At 37.5% G+C, this 16,319-nt stretch overlaps 2 protein-coding genes across 2 annotated transcripts in view; one reads left to right on the top strand and one right to left on the bottom strand.

Moving 5' to 3' along the window:
• metap1 (methionyl aminopeptidase 1) overlaps positions 1-4,706 on the bottom strand; it is a 37,356-nt gene extending 32,650 nt beyond the window's left edge. Inside the window, exons 1-2 of the mRNA XM_077572331.1 lie at positions 4,496-4,706; positions 2,260-2,311 (exon numbers count right to left, since the gene is read on the bottom strand). Of these exons, the coding sequence (XP_077428457.1) occupies positions 2,260-2,311; positions 4,496-4,612 (169 nt within the window). The 5' untranslated portion in view covers positions 4,613-4,706. The remainder of the gene's footprint in view (positions 1-2,259; positions 2,312-4,495) is intronic.
• On the top strand, positions 4,685-16,093 carry eif4eb (eukaryotic translation initiation factor 4eb). The gene is made up of 7 exons (XM_077572456.1): positions 4,685-4,759; positions 5,620-5,732; positions 8,731-8,826; positions 8,913-8,976; positions 10,894-11,007; positions 14,265-14,404; positions 14,522-16,093. The coding sequence occupies exons 1-7, from the start codon at positions 4,742-4,744 to the stop codon at positions 14,634-14,636; spliced, it is 660 nt and encodes a 219-aa protein (XP_077428582.1). The 5' UTR covers positions 4,685-4,741; the 3' UTR covers positions 14,637-16,093.
• The last annotated feature ends 226 nt before the right edge of the window (positions 16,094-16,319 follow it).

The raw sequence follows: 16,319 nt of genomic DNA, 5'->3' as shown, positions 1-16,319 counted from the left end.
CCCTCCGCTCACAAAAAAGATCAAAGCTGCCCATCTCAACTTTGCCAGAGAGTACGTGGACAACACTGAAGCTTTTTGGAAGTCCTTCATGTGGACAGATGAGTCCAAAATTGAACTGTTTGGTCACAACCAAAACAGTATTGTTTGGTGAGGAGTCAACACTGCATAGCAGCAAAAGAACCTTCTCCCTACAGTGAAGCAGGGTAGTGAGAATGTTAAGTTCCGGGATGGTTTTTCATCCTCAGGACCTGGACGACCCCACATTATCCAGGGAATCATAAATTCAGAGAAATGTTGTGAAATCCTGGAACATAACCTGAAGCCGTCCTTTGTGAAGTTACAGCCTGGTAGACGATGGATCATGCAACATAACAATAATCCAAAGCATTCCAGCATTACAACCAAGGAATGGCTGAAGAACAACAAGATTCGTGTTCTGGATGTTTCCTGTTAAAATCCTGACCTAAATTCTTTACTGTGGCGGGACCTGAAGCGGGCAGTTTATGCTAGACGCCCATGTAGCCTCTCTCAACTGGCTGCATTTCCCCCCAAAGTAGATGTGAAAGACTGATAAGTCACTAAAGAAAGTGTTTGGATGAAGTTCTTATTGCAAAAGAAGGGGCAATGTTCGATTAAATGAGAGGTTCACATACTTTTGCAACCATGAAATCTGAGTTTTTCTTCAATCAACAACTTTTGTTCAAGAATGAGTGACAATATAATTTTTTTGTTCAAGTCCATTATTTTCAATGTCAGCATTGTAGATTTGGGTATGACTAAACATTTAATAAGGTTATTTTAATATTTTATACAAAAAAATCTGACCATGCCTGCAGGGTTCACAAACTTTTGAGCAGCACTGTATGTGGTTCAAGGGTTCTATGGTTTCCGTGAGCATGAAGGCAATGTGAGACTTTTTTTGCAAGCTATGCACCGGGTAGGGTGTTCTTGTTTTCTTGACGTAGTTACGGCCAACGGTATTCGTTAGGAATTTTCATTAAGTGTTGTTGCTAGCTAGCTCACTGCTTGGCCTAATTATTTCTGCAACGTAGCAATTCTTCATATTAAGTTACGAAGCCAACTGAATTTGTGTTGGCACGATTAGCGACCATTAACTAGACAATCTGGCAGTGCTACAAAATGAGTCTAAAATTAGTGACGGTATTACCATACACCCGGTGTAATGAGGGGACGGTAAAACTGTCCAAATTTGAATACCGCCCACCCTTATTCTGAACTAAAACTGTGGCAAGTTGAACAAACCATTACACTTGCAAGTGTACTGGCTTTATCCTAAATATTGTGCAAATCACTGTGAGTAGGTTCTTAAAATAAACTAATGATATTGACTAGGGGTGTGCCCCCCCCCCCCAAAAAATCGATTCTCATTTAGTACGATTCAGGATCGATTTTAAATGTCCCAAAATCGATTTTATTTATATTATTTTACACAGTCCTGCCTTTGTCTGTGTGTGCCTTTATTTGAAGCGCTGTTCATGTTGTACCTGATTTGGCCACTTAGGGGCAGTGTGGTTCCATGCGGTCTAATACACTGTAGTTGTAGCTGCATTAGAGTAGAAGGAAAAAGTCACGATCAAGTTATTCCAATAAAAGTTGTTTTTTTTTTTGCAGTGTGGAGCCGTTCTTTTGAGTAATAAACGTGTCGCGAGTAGCGCGCTAATTAGCATTAGCGAGTCAGACTGGAGTAGATAATTAAAATTCCTTGCACATCTACAGATCCCTATATACATCTATAGAAGCAAAAATCATTGTCAATCAAGTCATTTTGAATAAAAAAATTATTCTTAATCGAAAATTGATTCCGAATCGAATCGCAGACCCAAAAATCGGAATTGATTTGAATCATGAGACATTGAAAGATTCCCACCCCTAATAATGACACCCAATACTGGGATCTAGACTAGCTTTTTGCACTGGTGTTCCCAGCGGCTTTTTTTTGGTGCACCAGCACAAAAAGGTAGGTACACCCAAAATTTCGACTGCATTGCATTCAACACTGCAATTTCATAGGTTCAAAATTTAAGGGTTGAGCTTATCGATACTTCCGTTTACTTTACTTTGTTTTTTTTTTTTAATTTAGTGATGAGGCCTGTTTAATACTGGGACTCCTCCACCCCGGAATAAGATGATCACGCCAGTCCAAATTCTTTTTTTCCCCTTTGTTTTTAGCTGTACCACTTAAAAATTAGGACACCTTGGCACCCTAATTTGTTGCAGTCTAGAGCCCTGGATACTTACTTGCTTTTTTGTGCAGCAACTTGTGAGAAGCCCAGCTCCCTTTGAAACATTCCTGGAAATTAAAAGAGAAAATAAAAATTATCAGAAGTTAAAGGGTTCAACACCCTTTAAACCTTGAAAACATTCATCCTTCGCTCTGAGTGGCTGCCGTGTTGACCAAGTCCTGCAATGGTGTTAAAGTCCTAATTATAGAATAAGATTATGAAAATGACACGTGGCTTGTATCATAGCTTCATGTCTGATTTTTGTAACAAACCAATCCACATTAAAATCGCTAATGAATTCAATGAATTCAAATGAACTTAATGGAGCCAAACACACGGCTTGCTCTATTAGAAGCCTAACGCAAAGTTTATTCTATTGCTAATATATCTTTGGTCTCCGCCGCTAGCTAGTGTACCTTTGCAGGCTAACTGAGCAATAACTGACTCAGTCCTGTTACTTGCGTTGTCTCCAACCTCATGATCCACAATCGAGTGACAGCGAACTAATGTTACATGCGGTATATCTATTCACGACACGTTTTTTTATATATTTTTATGAAATATTCTTGAAAACACCTTGGGTGGTGGTCCGCCCAAGTATTATTAACATGGTGTGGGAAACACCATGTCCTCTTCCAACTGTTTTTTTTTTTTGCTATATTTGAACTTCGAACTCATCGCGCGGCAGGATTTATGTTCTTGAAAAACAACTGCACAAAAAACGAAGATACGATCAATTAATAATTTATATATTTAGTGTTTAATTTCGTTCCTTGTGTTGTTCAGTGAACCGAACTTTGCTTCACACGTTTTTTTGTAATATTTATTTATTTGTATTAATTATTTTTCAGTAATTGTGAAATGTTAAATCTTTATTTTTATTATTCCTCTCTGGATCATAAAAAAAAATAAAAATCTTTGTTATTTGGCAAGTTTTATATATTGAAAAGTAATTGTTAAATTGATTTTTAAAAGGATTTTACTGTTAAATAAACAACGATGAACATTTATTCCCACCAAATAAATAAATAAATAAATAATTAAATTAAAAAAAAGAAAGAGTACAACAGTGCTGAAAAATGGTATCGTTGAGTACAGGTGTCGATTCCCAGGTACCGAGATTTTGGAACAGAACCGGTTAAAACGTGAAAGGTACCAATTCCTAATCATGCAGCCCTACTTAGAACAGAATTTTTCCTGTTAACGTATCCTACTTGCAGCCCTCCTGCGGCCGTTTTCTGATTAAGAATTAAAATTCAGAAATTATAGGAATAGAAAATTGCCATGAACTCCATGCAGTTTTAAGGGGGGGGGGGGGGAGATACTATATTGGGATGTATAGGTATCTCTTTAAAATCATGTGTCATTTTCGTGCGGGGAAATTTGTGTACATGTGGCATCGGTATTTGGTATTAATATCGGTGACTACTCAAGAGTTGATGTACAAGTATATATCGGTTGGAAACAAAGTGATATAAAACATCCCTAATCCTTCCTGACCATGCACCATGACATCCATGTATTCTGTAAATTCTATTGACTCACTTTCTTTTCCTGGCAACAAACATAGTTTAAGTTAAGAGTTTCAATAAGAATAGGATTATTATGTTAAAGGATTAATTCATTAAAATGGTTCTGCCATAACATTTCACGAGTGGCAGTGGAGTCTCGGACACAGTTTTTATTTTATTTTTTTGTGTGTGCCAGGAATACATTTCAAAATGTGAATTTCCATTGCCTGATGCGATGTGATGGTGACAGCGTTGCCCACAATGTTACAAAGTGCCAGGCTGCTGGCATGTAGCACAGAGTAAACAGCTAATTGCGCTTCTTACCTTCACTAGCAGTAAAAGCTAAAAGCTAATTAAAACCAACCAAACCAACACATATTTCGATGTCCATAACTCTCCTTAAAAAAAAAACATGATAATGAAATCAGATATCACCCACTTCAGCCAACCGGTCAGGAGTTAGCTAGGTAGTTAGGCAGTCTTCTACCAAATTTTACAGAATTAGCTCACAGTTTACAGACTCACAACGGACGTAGTACATTACTTAAACTATCTTTACATCACGAGCCGAGGTCGTCCTCTCACTTCTGACATAAATGTTACGAGGTTTTATAGCAAGCACATACTCATAGCATTCTGTGTAGCATGACAGCTACATGGCAGCCTCGTGATAATACAGGGCCCGTTGCAGAGCTAAAACAGCGGCTTTTTCATCTTGGCGATACCAGAGCAAAGCTTTACCTGGGAACAGAAATACGAGCCTTGAATGCCAAGCTTGATACAAGTGGGACACTGAAGTTTGGCGTCTTTGCTGCAGCATTCCGTCTCGCACTCCCTTTTCTCCTCCGTGCTCGCCATGCCTTCGTCTGCTGGAGGGAGGGGTGGAGTCTAGGCGCCCATGAGGCGCAACGCGCATGTCCGCAGCGGAAGGTCACGCTGCTCTGTCTGCTCCAATCAACGGAAACTTTCCTAACATAGATTTGTAAGATGGCGACTGCCGAACCGGTGAGCACTTTTTCGAAAAACTTCAAAACACCTCCAGTGGTGCCGTTTTAACGTAAACCGTGCCGTTTTTTTTCGTCGAAGCAGTTGTTATGAAATGTATACCGACTGCTAATCTACTCGCCATATTGTGTTTGGCTTCAAGTTCGTGAGCTTTACTACGACCTGTGCTTAACGTCAAAGCAGTATGGAGACCTCGCAACTTTTACGCTGACGTTGAGTATTCGCTGTCCACTTTGCATAAAACCAGTCAGTCAGCGGGCCGTAACTTTGCTGTTTATGTCAGAATATACACAAATGGCAAACTGTCATTTTACAATTTTAGCACACACTTGTTAATCCTGCCTGTCGAATACTGACATTGAACCCAATTGTTGCTCAGTTGTAGAACTACAGCGTCACTTTAACGACCTCTCCGATGAATTCTATTTCAGTGACTCGCGTTGTCTTAACGAATGAAATACGGATGGACTTGAATTGTTTGTTACGCTAATAACTCAGGCAACACGGTATTATATTGTTATTACGCCATATTTAATACCAATGATCGTATTTACTAACACTAAATGTATCAATTTGAATATATTTATCTAATTTAACCATATAAGATGCATTGTTACATATAATACAGTGTTGAGTTTGATCACATAAGTTTAGGAAAATCCAATTTACATTGAAAATGTCCAACTTTGAAAATTGTTTTCAGTCTACGTCCATTAACATGAATTATTCATAGCAAAAGTCAGCACGCATGCTCATCACAAATTACAATATTAAACATCAACACAAAAATCATGAAGCACTCAGTTTATCACAATGTACCTGATAAACTGTTAAGTAAAGTTCCCTCCTTATTTTTCTAGGAATCCAACCCAAGTCCATCCCTGCCGGAAGAGGCTGGGGCTGAAGAGACAAGAGAGTCTGGTCAGGAAATTGTGAGCCCAGAAAACTACATCAAACACCCTCTACAAAACAGGCAAGGCTCTTTGTCACAGTTGAAATTGAAAATTTATCGGTGACAATCAACGTATTTAAAAAAAAAGAGAACAATTACAAAACATGAAACACTACACAATAGTGAATAAAACTCACATTCACGAATAAAAAAAACATGAAGTTGGATACAGAAATAAGTAAGTAGGACAGTGAGAGAATGGCTACGTTTACATGCAGTCAATATTCGGGTTAAGGTCAGAATTCCAGTGTCTGAAACATTCGAGATAACCCGTTTACATGCGTGGCGGACAGAGTTACTCCCGTATACATTGTCATTGTGCTTGATTGGAATACTCAGTTTGTCAGTATGACGCACAGACACCATCATTACGCAAATAGATGTCATTTCCGCTTTTAGTTTTCTACGTTCACCATGCTGAATAGTCTGTTTCCTCCTCGCTTGAAAAGTGCGGTTCTTTGCTGCAATGTCATATCACCTCTGCTTGAGAAATTTCCGGTGGGTTGCGCGCCAGAAGCACAGACTTATTACACGCATATACGTTTTGTATAGACACAAACTGTGGCATTGTTGCCGTAGAGACAGAAAATAATGTGAAAACACCGGGGAGATATCATAGTATTCAAGCATGGGATGGCGCTGCACTTACAAGTCGTTTCTGTACTACAAAGACCAACGTTCCTTGCAAATACAAATAAGTGAAGAAGAAAAGAAGACTAGAGCATGCGTACAATGCAACCAATACAACGTTCAAACAAAGTATTCTGAATGCCGTTTATATGAACAAGAATTCAGGTTATGAAAGGGTTAGCCCAGGGGTCTTATTTGGGTTTTTAAAATACAGAACAAGAGATTTTTCTGCTTTTTGCGCATGTTTACATGGCCTTTCAAAACTCGAATATTGCCAATATTAAATGATAAAATTATGGAAGGGTTATTACCTGCATGTAAATGTAATCACTGGGAAAGGTGATGAAAGCAGAGTGGAGGAGTGATTTAGATGATGGGAGATTAGTGAAGTCTTGTATGCGTTGCCCCCCAGGTTTTATGTTAGGTCCGTGGTACGATGAGAGCGGAGACTGCTTGCAGGTTGGTAGGTGTGGAGCAGGTCTGTGAAGTAGGATGGGGCCTGATTGTGAAGGGTTTATGGGTGAGAAGGAGGAGTTTGAATTGAATATGTTAGGGTTGAACAGGGGTGATGTCGTCATCGGAACGGGTGTGGCTAAGAAAACGGGCGGCGGACTCGTGGATGAGCTGAAGTTTATGGAGGAGATTGGAGGTTGTACCATTAAGGATATTTTTGCAATAGTCAAGATGGAAAGTGAAGAAGGCGTGAATCATGAATTGGGCAGCTTGGATCAAACAGCCCCTACTCAAAATACCTTCATAGGGTATTATAATAATTTATATTAATGTATGTGAAGACATTACTAAACATATACATATCATATGCAATACTTTGTTTTCATCAATCTATGTTCCATTACTGGAGAGTAATTTTTAGAGCAGGCCTATAGGCTACTCATGCGGTTATTACAGAAATGAATTGACAATAATACAATACCCTCTTTCAACTCTAGGGCGGTGTCCAGTCTACACTAAGGTTAACGAAAACTAACAAAATAATTACAACTAAATTTGAAAACAAACACACATTTTTGTTAACAAAATAGAATAAAAACTACAACTAACTGAAACTAACTCTTTTGTAAAAAAAAAAATCCTTTGTTTTTGTCTTTGTCAATTAATATCTTACATGAGCTTTCAGTGTTCATTTTAAAAGTTACTAATTGGGTATTGCTGCAGATCCACAGCGCTACAGAACTAGTTAACTTTATTTCACAATACTTAGTGACATTTTTTTTATCTTGCACTTGACAAATACTCCATACCTTAAAAAAAAGAAAACTATTAAAAACTCAACTAAAACTGAGCATTTTTGAACAAAAGAAAAACTAATAAAAACTAACAATCTTGCTACAAACTAAATAAAGAAAATAAAATTATAAAATATAAAAATAAACAAGCAAAAGTAGAAATAAAATAATGAACTAAAATGAAAAAAAATCCCCCCCAAAATATAGCCCTACACCAAGTATTTATTGTACAGTACCGTAGTACGTGTGACATGCACACCAATACTGTGCACAATCTGCACAGTAAATTCTGTCGAGTAAATTTGACTCTATTTAGAGTGGGTCCAAATAGACTCAGTTTTAAAGCATTATTTGCTCTTGGAAGAGAGTAAAATAAAGAATTGGGGAAAAAATAAAAGTGACTCAAGGGTGGAGGAACGAACTCACGACCCGCAGCTTGGGAGACAGCCGATCTACTCCGAGCCACGCGTACTCCTTCTTTCTGTTAGTATATCGCTTGTGTCAGTTGCAGCTGATTCCATAGACTCTTCCTAACTCCGAGAGACCAAAAACAATGTATTTGGGCTCTTAGAGATAAGCAAACAGCAGGCGGGGCTAGCTCAGGTGGTAGTGTGGCTCCCAAGCTGAAGGTTGTGAGTTTGTTCCTCAACCCTAGAGTGACTTTTATTCATTCATTTAAAATATATATATATTTTACACTCTTCATAGTGTAATCTTAGCCTACTCTAAAACTGAGTCTATTTGGTCCCACTCGAAATAGAGTCAAATTTACTCTAAAGAATTTACTGTGTTTAAGTGACCACACACATCAAATAGATGGGATCTTAGTAAATAAGTCCTTGAGAGACTTTGTTAACCCTTTAAACATATCTTTAAAATAAAAAAGTACCGAGCTGGCTATGTATGGCAAAGTCGATCAAGAGTCATAATCCAATGCCCATCCCTAATTTCAATTGGACGTGAATGTACCCCCAATGCCAAGATAAATTGGACTACAAAGCGGATTAAATGATGAACTAGCAGTTCAGACTGGCAGCACCCAGGTGACATCCCTCATTTTCTATCAAGCTTAGGGCTGACATTTTTGGGATCTTCTTCCATTTATGCAAATGTCTTCTTTTTTTTAATTCTCACCCCAACAGATGGTCTCTATGGTTCTTCAAGAATGACAAGAACCTAACATGGCAGGCCAACCTGCGACTCATCTCTAAATTTGACACAGTTGAAGATTTTTGGGCGTAAGTTGCAATAAAGAGAGTAAAAGAGACGAGCTACAGAAATTCTCATTCAAAGCTTGTTTTATTACTGTGCCATGTCTTCACAGTTTGTACAATCACATCCAGTTGTCAAGCAATCTCATGTCAGGCTGTGATTACTCCCTTTTTAAGGTTTGTTTGATCTATTCATATACAGTATGCATGCCTTGAATAATGTCATATGATGTATGTTTGTTAATACTTTTACATTTAAGTTACATCACAGAAAACTTGAACCATAAATATTGAATACCATAAAACCACGTGAAAAAGATGCATTTTTTTCCACAACAAATGATCCCAAATCGTCACAATTTTTTAAAATTTATTTTATTTTAAAAAAAAATTACAATTTATAGACTTTTACTGGAACCTAGATGTTGTAGAAAATGGCGTACTTTCATTCCAACATGATATTTATTAGGGCCCCTTTTTTCCATAAATTAACAAGAAAATAGAATTTTAATGGAATTTTTTTTCTATCTTACCGTTTTCTTGAAATTTACTGTTCACATGAATGTATATGTATTTTCTTACATTTATGAAAGACCGTATTGCACTTTATTACAATTCAGAATACTTTTAATTTATATGTATAATTATGAAAATATTTTTATCTCATCCATGCTGATGTCAATGTTTGTGTAACACTTAAGTGATTATAACACATTTTATTTTATTTATATATTTTATTATTTATAATTTAATGTTTGTAGAGTTTTTTTATCATGACTTTGATATTTAGAATGAATTGATGTTTCTTAATTAATCAATATTGAATTGAATTGAAGTGAATCGAATCGGTAAAAATCGAAATAAAATAAAATTTAACTCTTGCAAATCAAAATCGAATCGATTAGTATTTTAATCAATAACCAGCCCTAATATTTATTGTCTAATGCTACAAATTGAAGTTCTGGAAATTAATTTCAATAGCTTGGCAGCTCTGGGTGTAGGGTTGAAATTTGCGAGTCTCCCATGTGAATCGAGACAGTTGGCAAGTATACTAAAACGAGAGTCAATTCAAAGAAATGGATGTCGTTATTGGACTCGGCAGTACCAGTATCGATTCGCAAGTACCGAGGATAGGAACAGAACAGGTTCAAATATGAAAGGTTCCAACAATCCCTAGGCGTACTATACATAGGTGCGTAGTATACGTGGGACTTTCAAATGGCAAAATAATTAACTAGATAATCTCTCCAGCCAAATGTGTAGACTGCTAAGACTATTTTAAAATTTGTTAGGTTTTTGCAAACTCTAGTAATTTATACCTTATTTTGGGCCGTGTATACATGGAGCCGTGTAATCCGATTAGAATGAATCCGAACAGCCAAACGAAATAAAAATGCTCCATATAAACACCTCAATCGGCATGAAAAGCCTGAATCAAAATGCAATTACAATCAGATTAACATGGGTGGTTTATTTCTTTAGCCTTTCTGAACGAGCGTCATTTAAACATTCTAATTGGAATGACGAGGCTGCGACCGGTATGCGCATGCTATTTTGAAATGAATGCGTCGTGACGTGGACGCTTCCGCCCATTAAAATGGCGGTGTCTTGACAAGAGCTCATCTCTGCGAGAGGAGAACTTTTTAAACTTGTTTTTGTCAAAATGTTGCTTCAATAGAAGTGTTAAAACTATCACAACTATTATAGTGCTAAATGACAAATGAACTAATCTAAATAAATCACGTGATCCGCCAATTTTACGGCTGCCACTGGGCTGATCAGACTAACGGAGCGGAACATGTAAATGGCACATCGGAATGGATCATGTCACAACAGGTGACCACAGATCTTCAATCGGAGTGGAAAAAAAAGTCTCTGTGTAAACATGGCTAGTGCAAGTAAAGAGATTGTAACTTAAAAATGGCCTCTTGGCCTACAAATCTTTGTAGCTTATTTGTATTTATCCATCCATCCATAACTGTTTCAAAATGACATGCCACATGCCATGCCACCAATAAACGTTTTTGGTTTGTCTCTTGACATTTGAGTGCAATGTTAAACTATGAGTTTAAACAATGTCAATTGTTGCTGCAGGACGGTATTGAGCCCATGTGGGAGGATGAGAGGAACAAGCGTGGAGGACGCTGGCTGATCACACTCAACAAGCAGCAGAGAAGATCAGACCTGGACCGCTTCTGGTTAGAAACTGTAAGTTTTCATTGTCCACTGGTTTGATGTCACAGGGCGCTTGACCATTACTCAGTACTAACATTGGTATTTTATCTTTTCATTAACTTCCGATCTAACTAAAGATAAGTTTGTAAAAAATAAATAAAATAAAACGTTTTTTTTAATGCTCTTTTTGTCATAACAACTACTAGTTTTTTTGTTTTTGCTTTTTTTCTAAGGGATACACAAAAAAGTATCAAAGTAGAATATTTAAGATGACTATATGAGGGCCATAGGTAGAATAATTCATAACATCACAGATCTTTATGCATTTTTATTTTTAGAGTACAGACGCTCCCCAACTTACGAACGAGTTACGTTCCGAGCGATCGTTCGTAAGGTGAATTTGTTCGTAAGTTGCTTCAGTGCTATATTTTGTATTATAATTTATGTTTAAAGAGAATACGTACAGTACTGTACTACGTATGTTAGAGAGAGAGAGCGAGAGACACACACAGTATGTACATGTACGTAATAAGATAAATAAAATGAAGTTTAACTTACTTTTGGAAGATGTACTCGATGCTTAAGGATTTGATGGAGGAGGAGGAGGAGGAGGAAGAGGAGCATTTTATATCATGAGAGGTTCTTCGTCGTCGCTGGAATGGGCTTCAAAAGTTACTTCCTCCTCCGTAACTTCAATGTAGGAAGAAGTTGAGGGTCGAGGAGAAGAAGATGAGGGTTGATGAGTATCTTCCTTGGAGGATTTACTAGAAACTGGCCGAAAGAAGCGATCTAACGACGATTGCACAGTTTTCTTCTTTTTTCATCATAAATGATGCGGTAGCACTGTATGGCATCATTCAATTGATTTGCAACCTTTGTGCAACGTTCAATATTTGGGTCTTGCTGCTCGAAGAGTGCGATGGCTTTATCTATGAGCGACAGGCGTTTCTTCTTCTTCCTCCTCCTCGACATGTTGCTGAGCCTCCAATGCTGGGTGAGCTCTCACAGCGCCAAGCGTCGGTATTAGCGGCGGAAAGAAGCACTACAGTACTCAGAAAAAGGTGCGCAATACAAATCTAACTTACAGCTTAACTTACTTTCCGAGCATTTTTTGACATGCGCGCAGACATGTTCGTATGTACCGTTGTTCGTAACGCGAATGTTCGTAAGTAGGGGAGCGTCTGTAATGACAATTTAATAAAAATTAAAAAAAAAACAAAAAAAAAAAAAACACACTAAACAATCATGCGCCTAGTGACCCAAAATAGTGGTCCCTCGGTTCTTTGGTTTCACTCTACTGTGTATTTTCATTCGTGCCCATAACTTTATCTAATGCAGGCTTACCTGCATTAGATAAAGTTATGGCCCTGCATTACCTATTTATTTATTTTTGATTGAGACTTCTCACCAGAAATACACGCTGCTTCTCTCGTTTTGTTAAGAAACTCAGAACGTTGTTCAAATGTGCCGTTCAATTCAATGAAGAGGCTCAGTGAACTAGTGGTAGAGTGTTTGCCCTGAAACTGGGAGGTTGTGGGTTCCATCCCTGGTCAGGTCATACCAAAGACTATAAAAATGCGACCCCTTGCCGCAATTGCTTGACACTCAGCATTAAAGCAACACTAAGGAACTTTCAGTTTACGTTGATTATGGCGGCGCCATATGGACAAAAGCGGTAATGCCTGAAGGAAGACCACATTTCCCATGAGGACAAGCGCATTGCGTAATTTTTTTTTTTTAGCTCACGCCAGCGAGTGACAGCCGGACCAATGTTGATCCTTGACTGTCCTTTTATCTGGGTAGCTTCCCTTCTTCTTTTTTCTTTTGTCTCGTGAGACAAAATGTTTCAGTTGTTTTGCAGCTTCTGCCATGAAAGCAGTAATCGTGCATCGACATTCAAATTAATTTCTGTCTTTGTAACGACTGGGGAAAGGGGGAAGTGACGTATGCCACAAAGCTGTTGGCACATTTGTATTTTTTTTATGTGGCAGTGTTCCTACCATCCTCCTCAAAGTTGCTTAGTGCCAGTAAAAATGATACTGACCACCTCAGGCCATGGCAAAAGTATGATTCAACTAGTTTTAAGTCCACGATTCATCAGATGAGAGATGGAAATATTTTATTAAGGTTGAAAAGTTCCTTAGTGCTACTTTAAGGGTTGGAATTTGGGGGTTAGATCACCAAATGATTCCCGAGCGTGGCCCCTGCTGCTGCTCACCGCTCCCTCAGGGGAGGGGTCAAATGCGGAGAACAAATTTCGCCCCACTTCGGGGTTGACAATCGGTGGGACTTTAACTTTAACAATTACTCACAGTAAAAGGGAAAGGGACGCAGTTAAATAAAAGGAAAGTAAGCAGTTGCATACCGAGGTTAATATGAGCGCAGCACGCTCTCCACGCATGCAGACAAGGACAACGAAACGACGGCTGTTAACTACGTATCTACGTTAAGATTTGTCTTTTTACAGTTGCATGTTAAAACGACTTACCTTAGCTAGAATACTGCATCGCATTATAGACAAAAGGTAAAATCCTGGTGGATTCTTGCAACTTTTAGATCCTTTTTGCTCAAAGTGAAAGTAGCAATGGCTACTAGGGGTGGGAATCTTTGACAGTCTCTCGATTCGATTCCGATTTTGGGGTATGCGTTTAAATTCAGAATCGATTTTCGATTCAAAATGATTTGATTGACAACGATTTCTGCTTCAATTGATAGATGTGCAAAGAATCATCATGTTCGACTCCAGTCTTACTCGCTAATCCTAATTAGCGCGCTACCCGTGGCACTTTTATCACTCAAAAGAACGACTAGTCATACAAAACGCTTCAGTAATTTATACAGAGAAGCATGTTATCATTACTCACCGGCAAATGCTCTTTCTACGCTGCAAAAAAACCAACTTTTATTGGCATAACTTGATCATGACTTTTTCCTTCTACTTCTCTAATGTAACTACAACTTAACAGTGTATCAGAACGCGCGGAACCACCCTGCCCCTAAGTGGCCAAATCGGGTACAGCATGAACAGTGCTCCCAGTAAAGGCGCACACAAACAATGGGCAAGACAGTATAAAATAATTTAAATAAAATCGATTTTGGAACATTTAAAATTGATTCTGAATCGTACTAATTGAGAATCTCAATTTTTATGAGAATAGATTTTTTGGGGCACACTACCATTCTTCTTTGTTTTAAAACAAAGAGGTATATATAAGACTTCCAGGTTGTGTGTCCACCCCATTACATAATTATTCCTAATTCATAATTATTCCTCCACCTTACTTTTCCAGCTCTTATGCTTAGTGGGAGAGGCCTTTGATGACTACAGCGACGAAGTTTGTGGAGCTGTGGTCAACATCCGCACGAAAGGAGATAAAATTGCTGTCTGGACATCAGACTTTGAAAACCGTGATGCTATAACACACATAGGGTGAGGGATTTTCTTTGCCATCATCTTAAGTGTCTCCATTTGTCTTTACAAGTTATTGTAAATGCCAGCTGTCATCCTCTTAATCTTTCATTTTATTTTTTTTAATCCTGCCAACAGGAGAGTTTACAAGGAGCGCTTGGGACTTCCCTTGAAGATGACTATTGGTTACCAATGTCACTTTGACACTGCAACCAAAAGTGGCTCCACCACCAAGAACAAATTTGTTGTTTGAGAAGCACCTATTGTGGCCCCTTTTCAACTTTTTGTCATATTTGTTGTTGGTTTATATGTTTACTTTGCTGCAAAGACTGCGGAATGCAATCCGAGACTACAATGTCAAATGTGTCCATAGCCTGCCAAAGACTTAGACCACATAAATATTTGAATGTGTGTCTTCCAAAACACTAAACAAACACTTAGTTCACATGGACAACAATATTATAAAAGTAACCTCGTTATCACACTTTTGCTAGCTTTGATCTGTGAAAGATTGACATGGGCTGTGTCCAAATGTCCTATATCGTGCATTATATAGGGGTCACATTATTTTGTCGGGGTGTCCGAATGTCCAGAGAAAAAAAATGTAGTGCACTCATAAACAATGCACTTGGAAAATTAGCGAGCCCCTTTATGGTCAATGAACAGGTTAATAGTTTTAGACCACAATCCACCAGCAAGAAAAAAAAATGGTGCAAAATGACGACCACATACGGTGGTCACACGATATCTGACGAGGAGCAAGTAGTCAGCTGAATCGCCAAACAGAATGAGGATGGACATTCAGGCACAGCCTTGGAGTTTTTAATTCAATGATGAAATATGGAATTAACTTCAAATTTGGACTTTAATAAAACATGATTTTTTTGGGAATAGTGTAGCAAATATAGCGACTAATATAAACACTAAATGTGTTATTGCTGGCCATGTAAACGTATCCAATGAGTGGTATTAATAGAGGTTGCAATTTAGAGTGCTTCATGAATTCTCTAAGTAAAAAAATATATGAATTTCTTTCTTCTTCTTTTTTAATTGCAGTCAACCTTCAAATGCAACAATGTATATTTTTTTGACATTTTCTACAGCACGAGTGTTTTGCTGTAATTAGGTAAGAAATAAACCCTTTAATTTATTCAAGCCTGCATATTGTTCAATTGGATAGGACAGTTTTATGCTTCTGACTGTTGCATGTAATCAATCTTCTTAGTCTATATATTTCATGACTGATATTCTTTTGAGTGTTAATATAATTAAAACAGGAATTTTGCAATTAAATAGTGTTTTCTTTGCAAATTCACACATTGAACTTGAAATGTTCATATATTATTTAGGGGTGTCAGGCAATTAAAATGTTTAATCGTAAATAATCGCATGACTTCAATAGTTAACTCACGATTAATCGTTTTAATTTAATTTTATATCTGTTCTAAATGTACAATAAAATGTACAATTATTTTTTTTCTAAATTTTCATACTCTTGTTGACAAAAGTGGAAAAAATGTTAAACTTATAGAAATTGATAATATTGAATTAAAATTAAGAAAAATGTTGTGTATGGTAAAAAGTGAGTGTGATATTGATTTGTGTTGGAAGTAATTTTTTCTGCCTCTAGATGGCATAATTGCATTTGTAAGACATTGGTGACAGCTCAGTGCATTTTTCTTTTCATATTAAAAGCTATCCAATCTTTAACATGAAGGAACTTGTGAAATTCTGCACATTTATAACATTGTAAAACACAACTTGACCCCAGTCTCCACAAATATATGCATTATTAAATATGCATTACTGCTAAATTTTGATGTGGATATGTCTGCTGCGTTGTGACTGGAATTCTCTCAGTACAGGCTTTCATTAATCGAGCATTAAAAACATTTGTGGTGTTAAAGGACCTTTAAATTAACTCAAAATTAACGCA

This window comes from Vanacampus margaritifer, chromosome 1, assembly GCF_051991255.1.
Source record: "Vanacampus margaritifer isolate UIUO_Vmar chromosome 1, RoL_Vmar_1.0, whole genome shotgun sequence".
Lineage (NCBI taxonomy): Eukaryota > Metazoa > Chordata > Actinopteri > Syngnathiformes > Syngnathidae > Vanacampus > Vanacampus margaritifer.
Note: the sequence above shows the minus strand (reverse complement) of the source record. Positions and strands in the feature narration are given on the sequence as shown.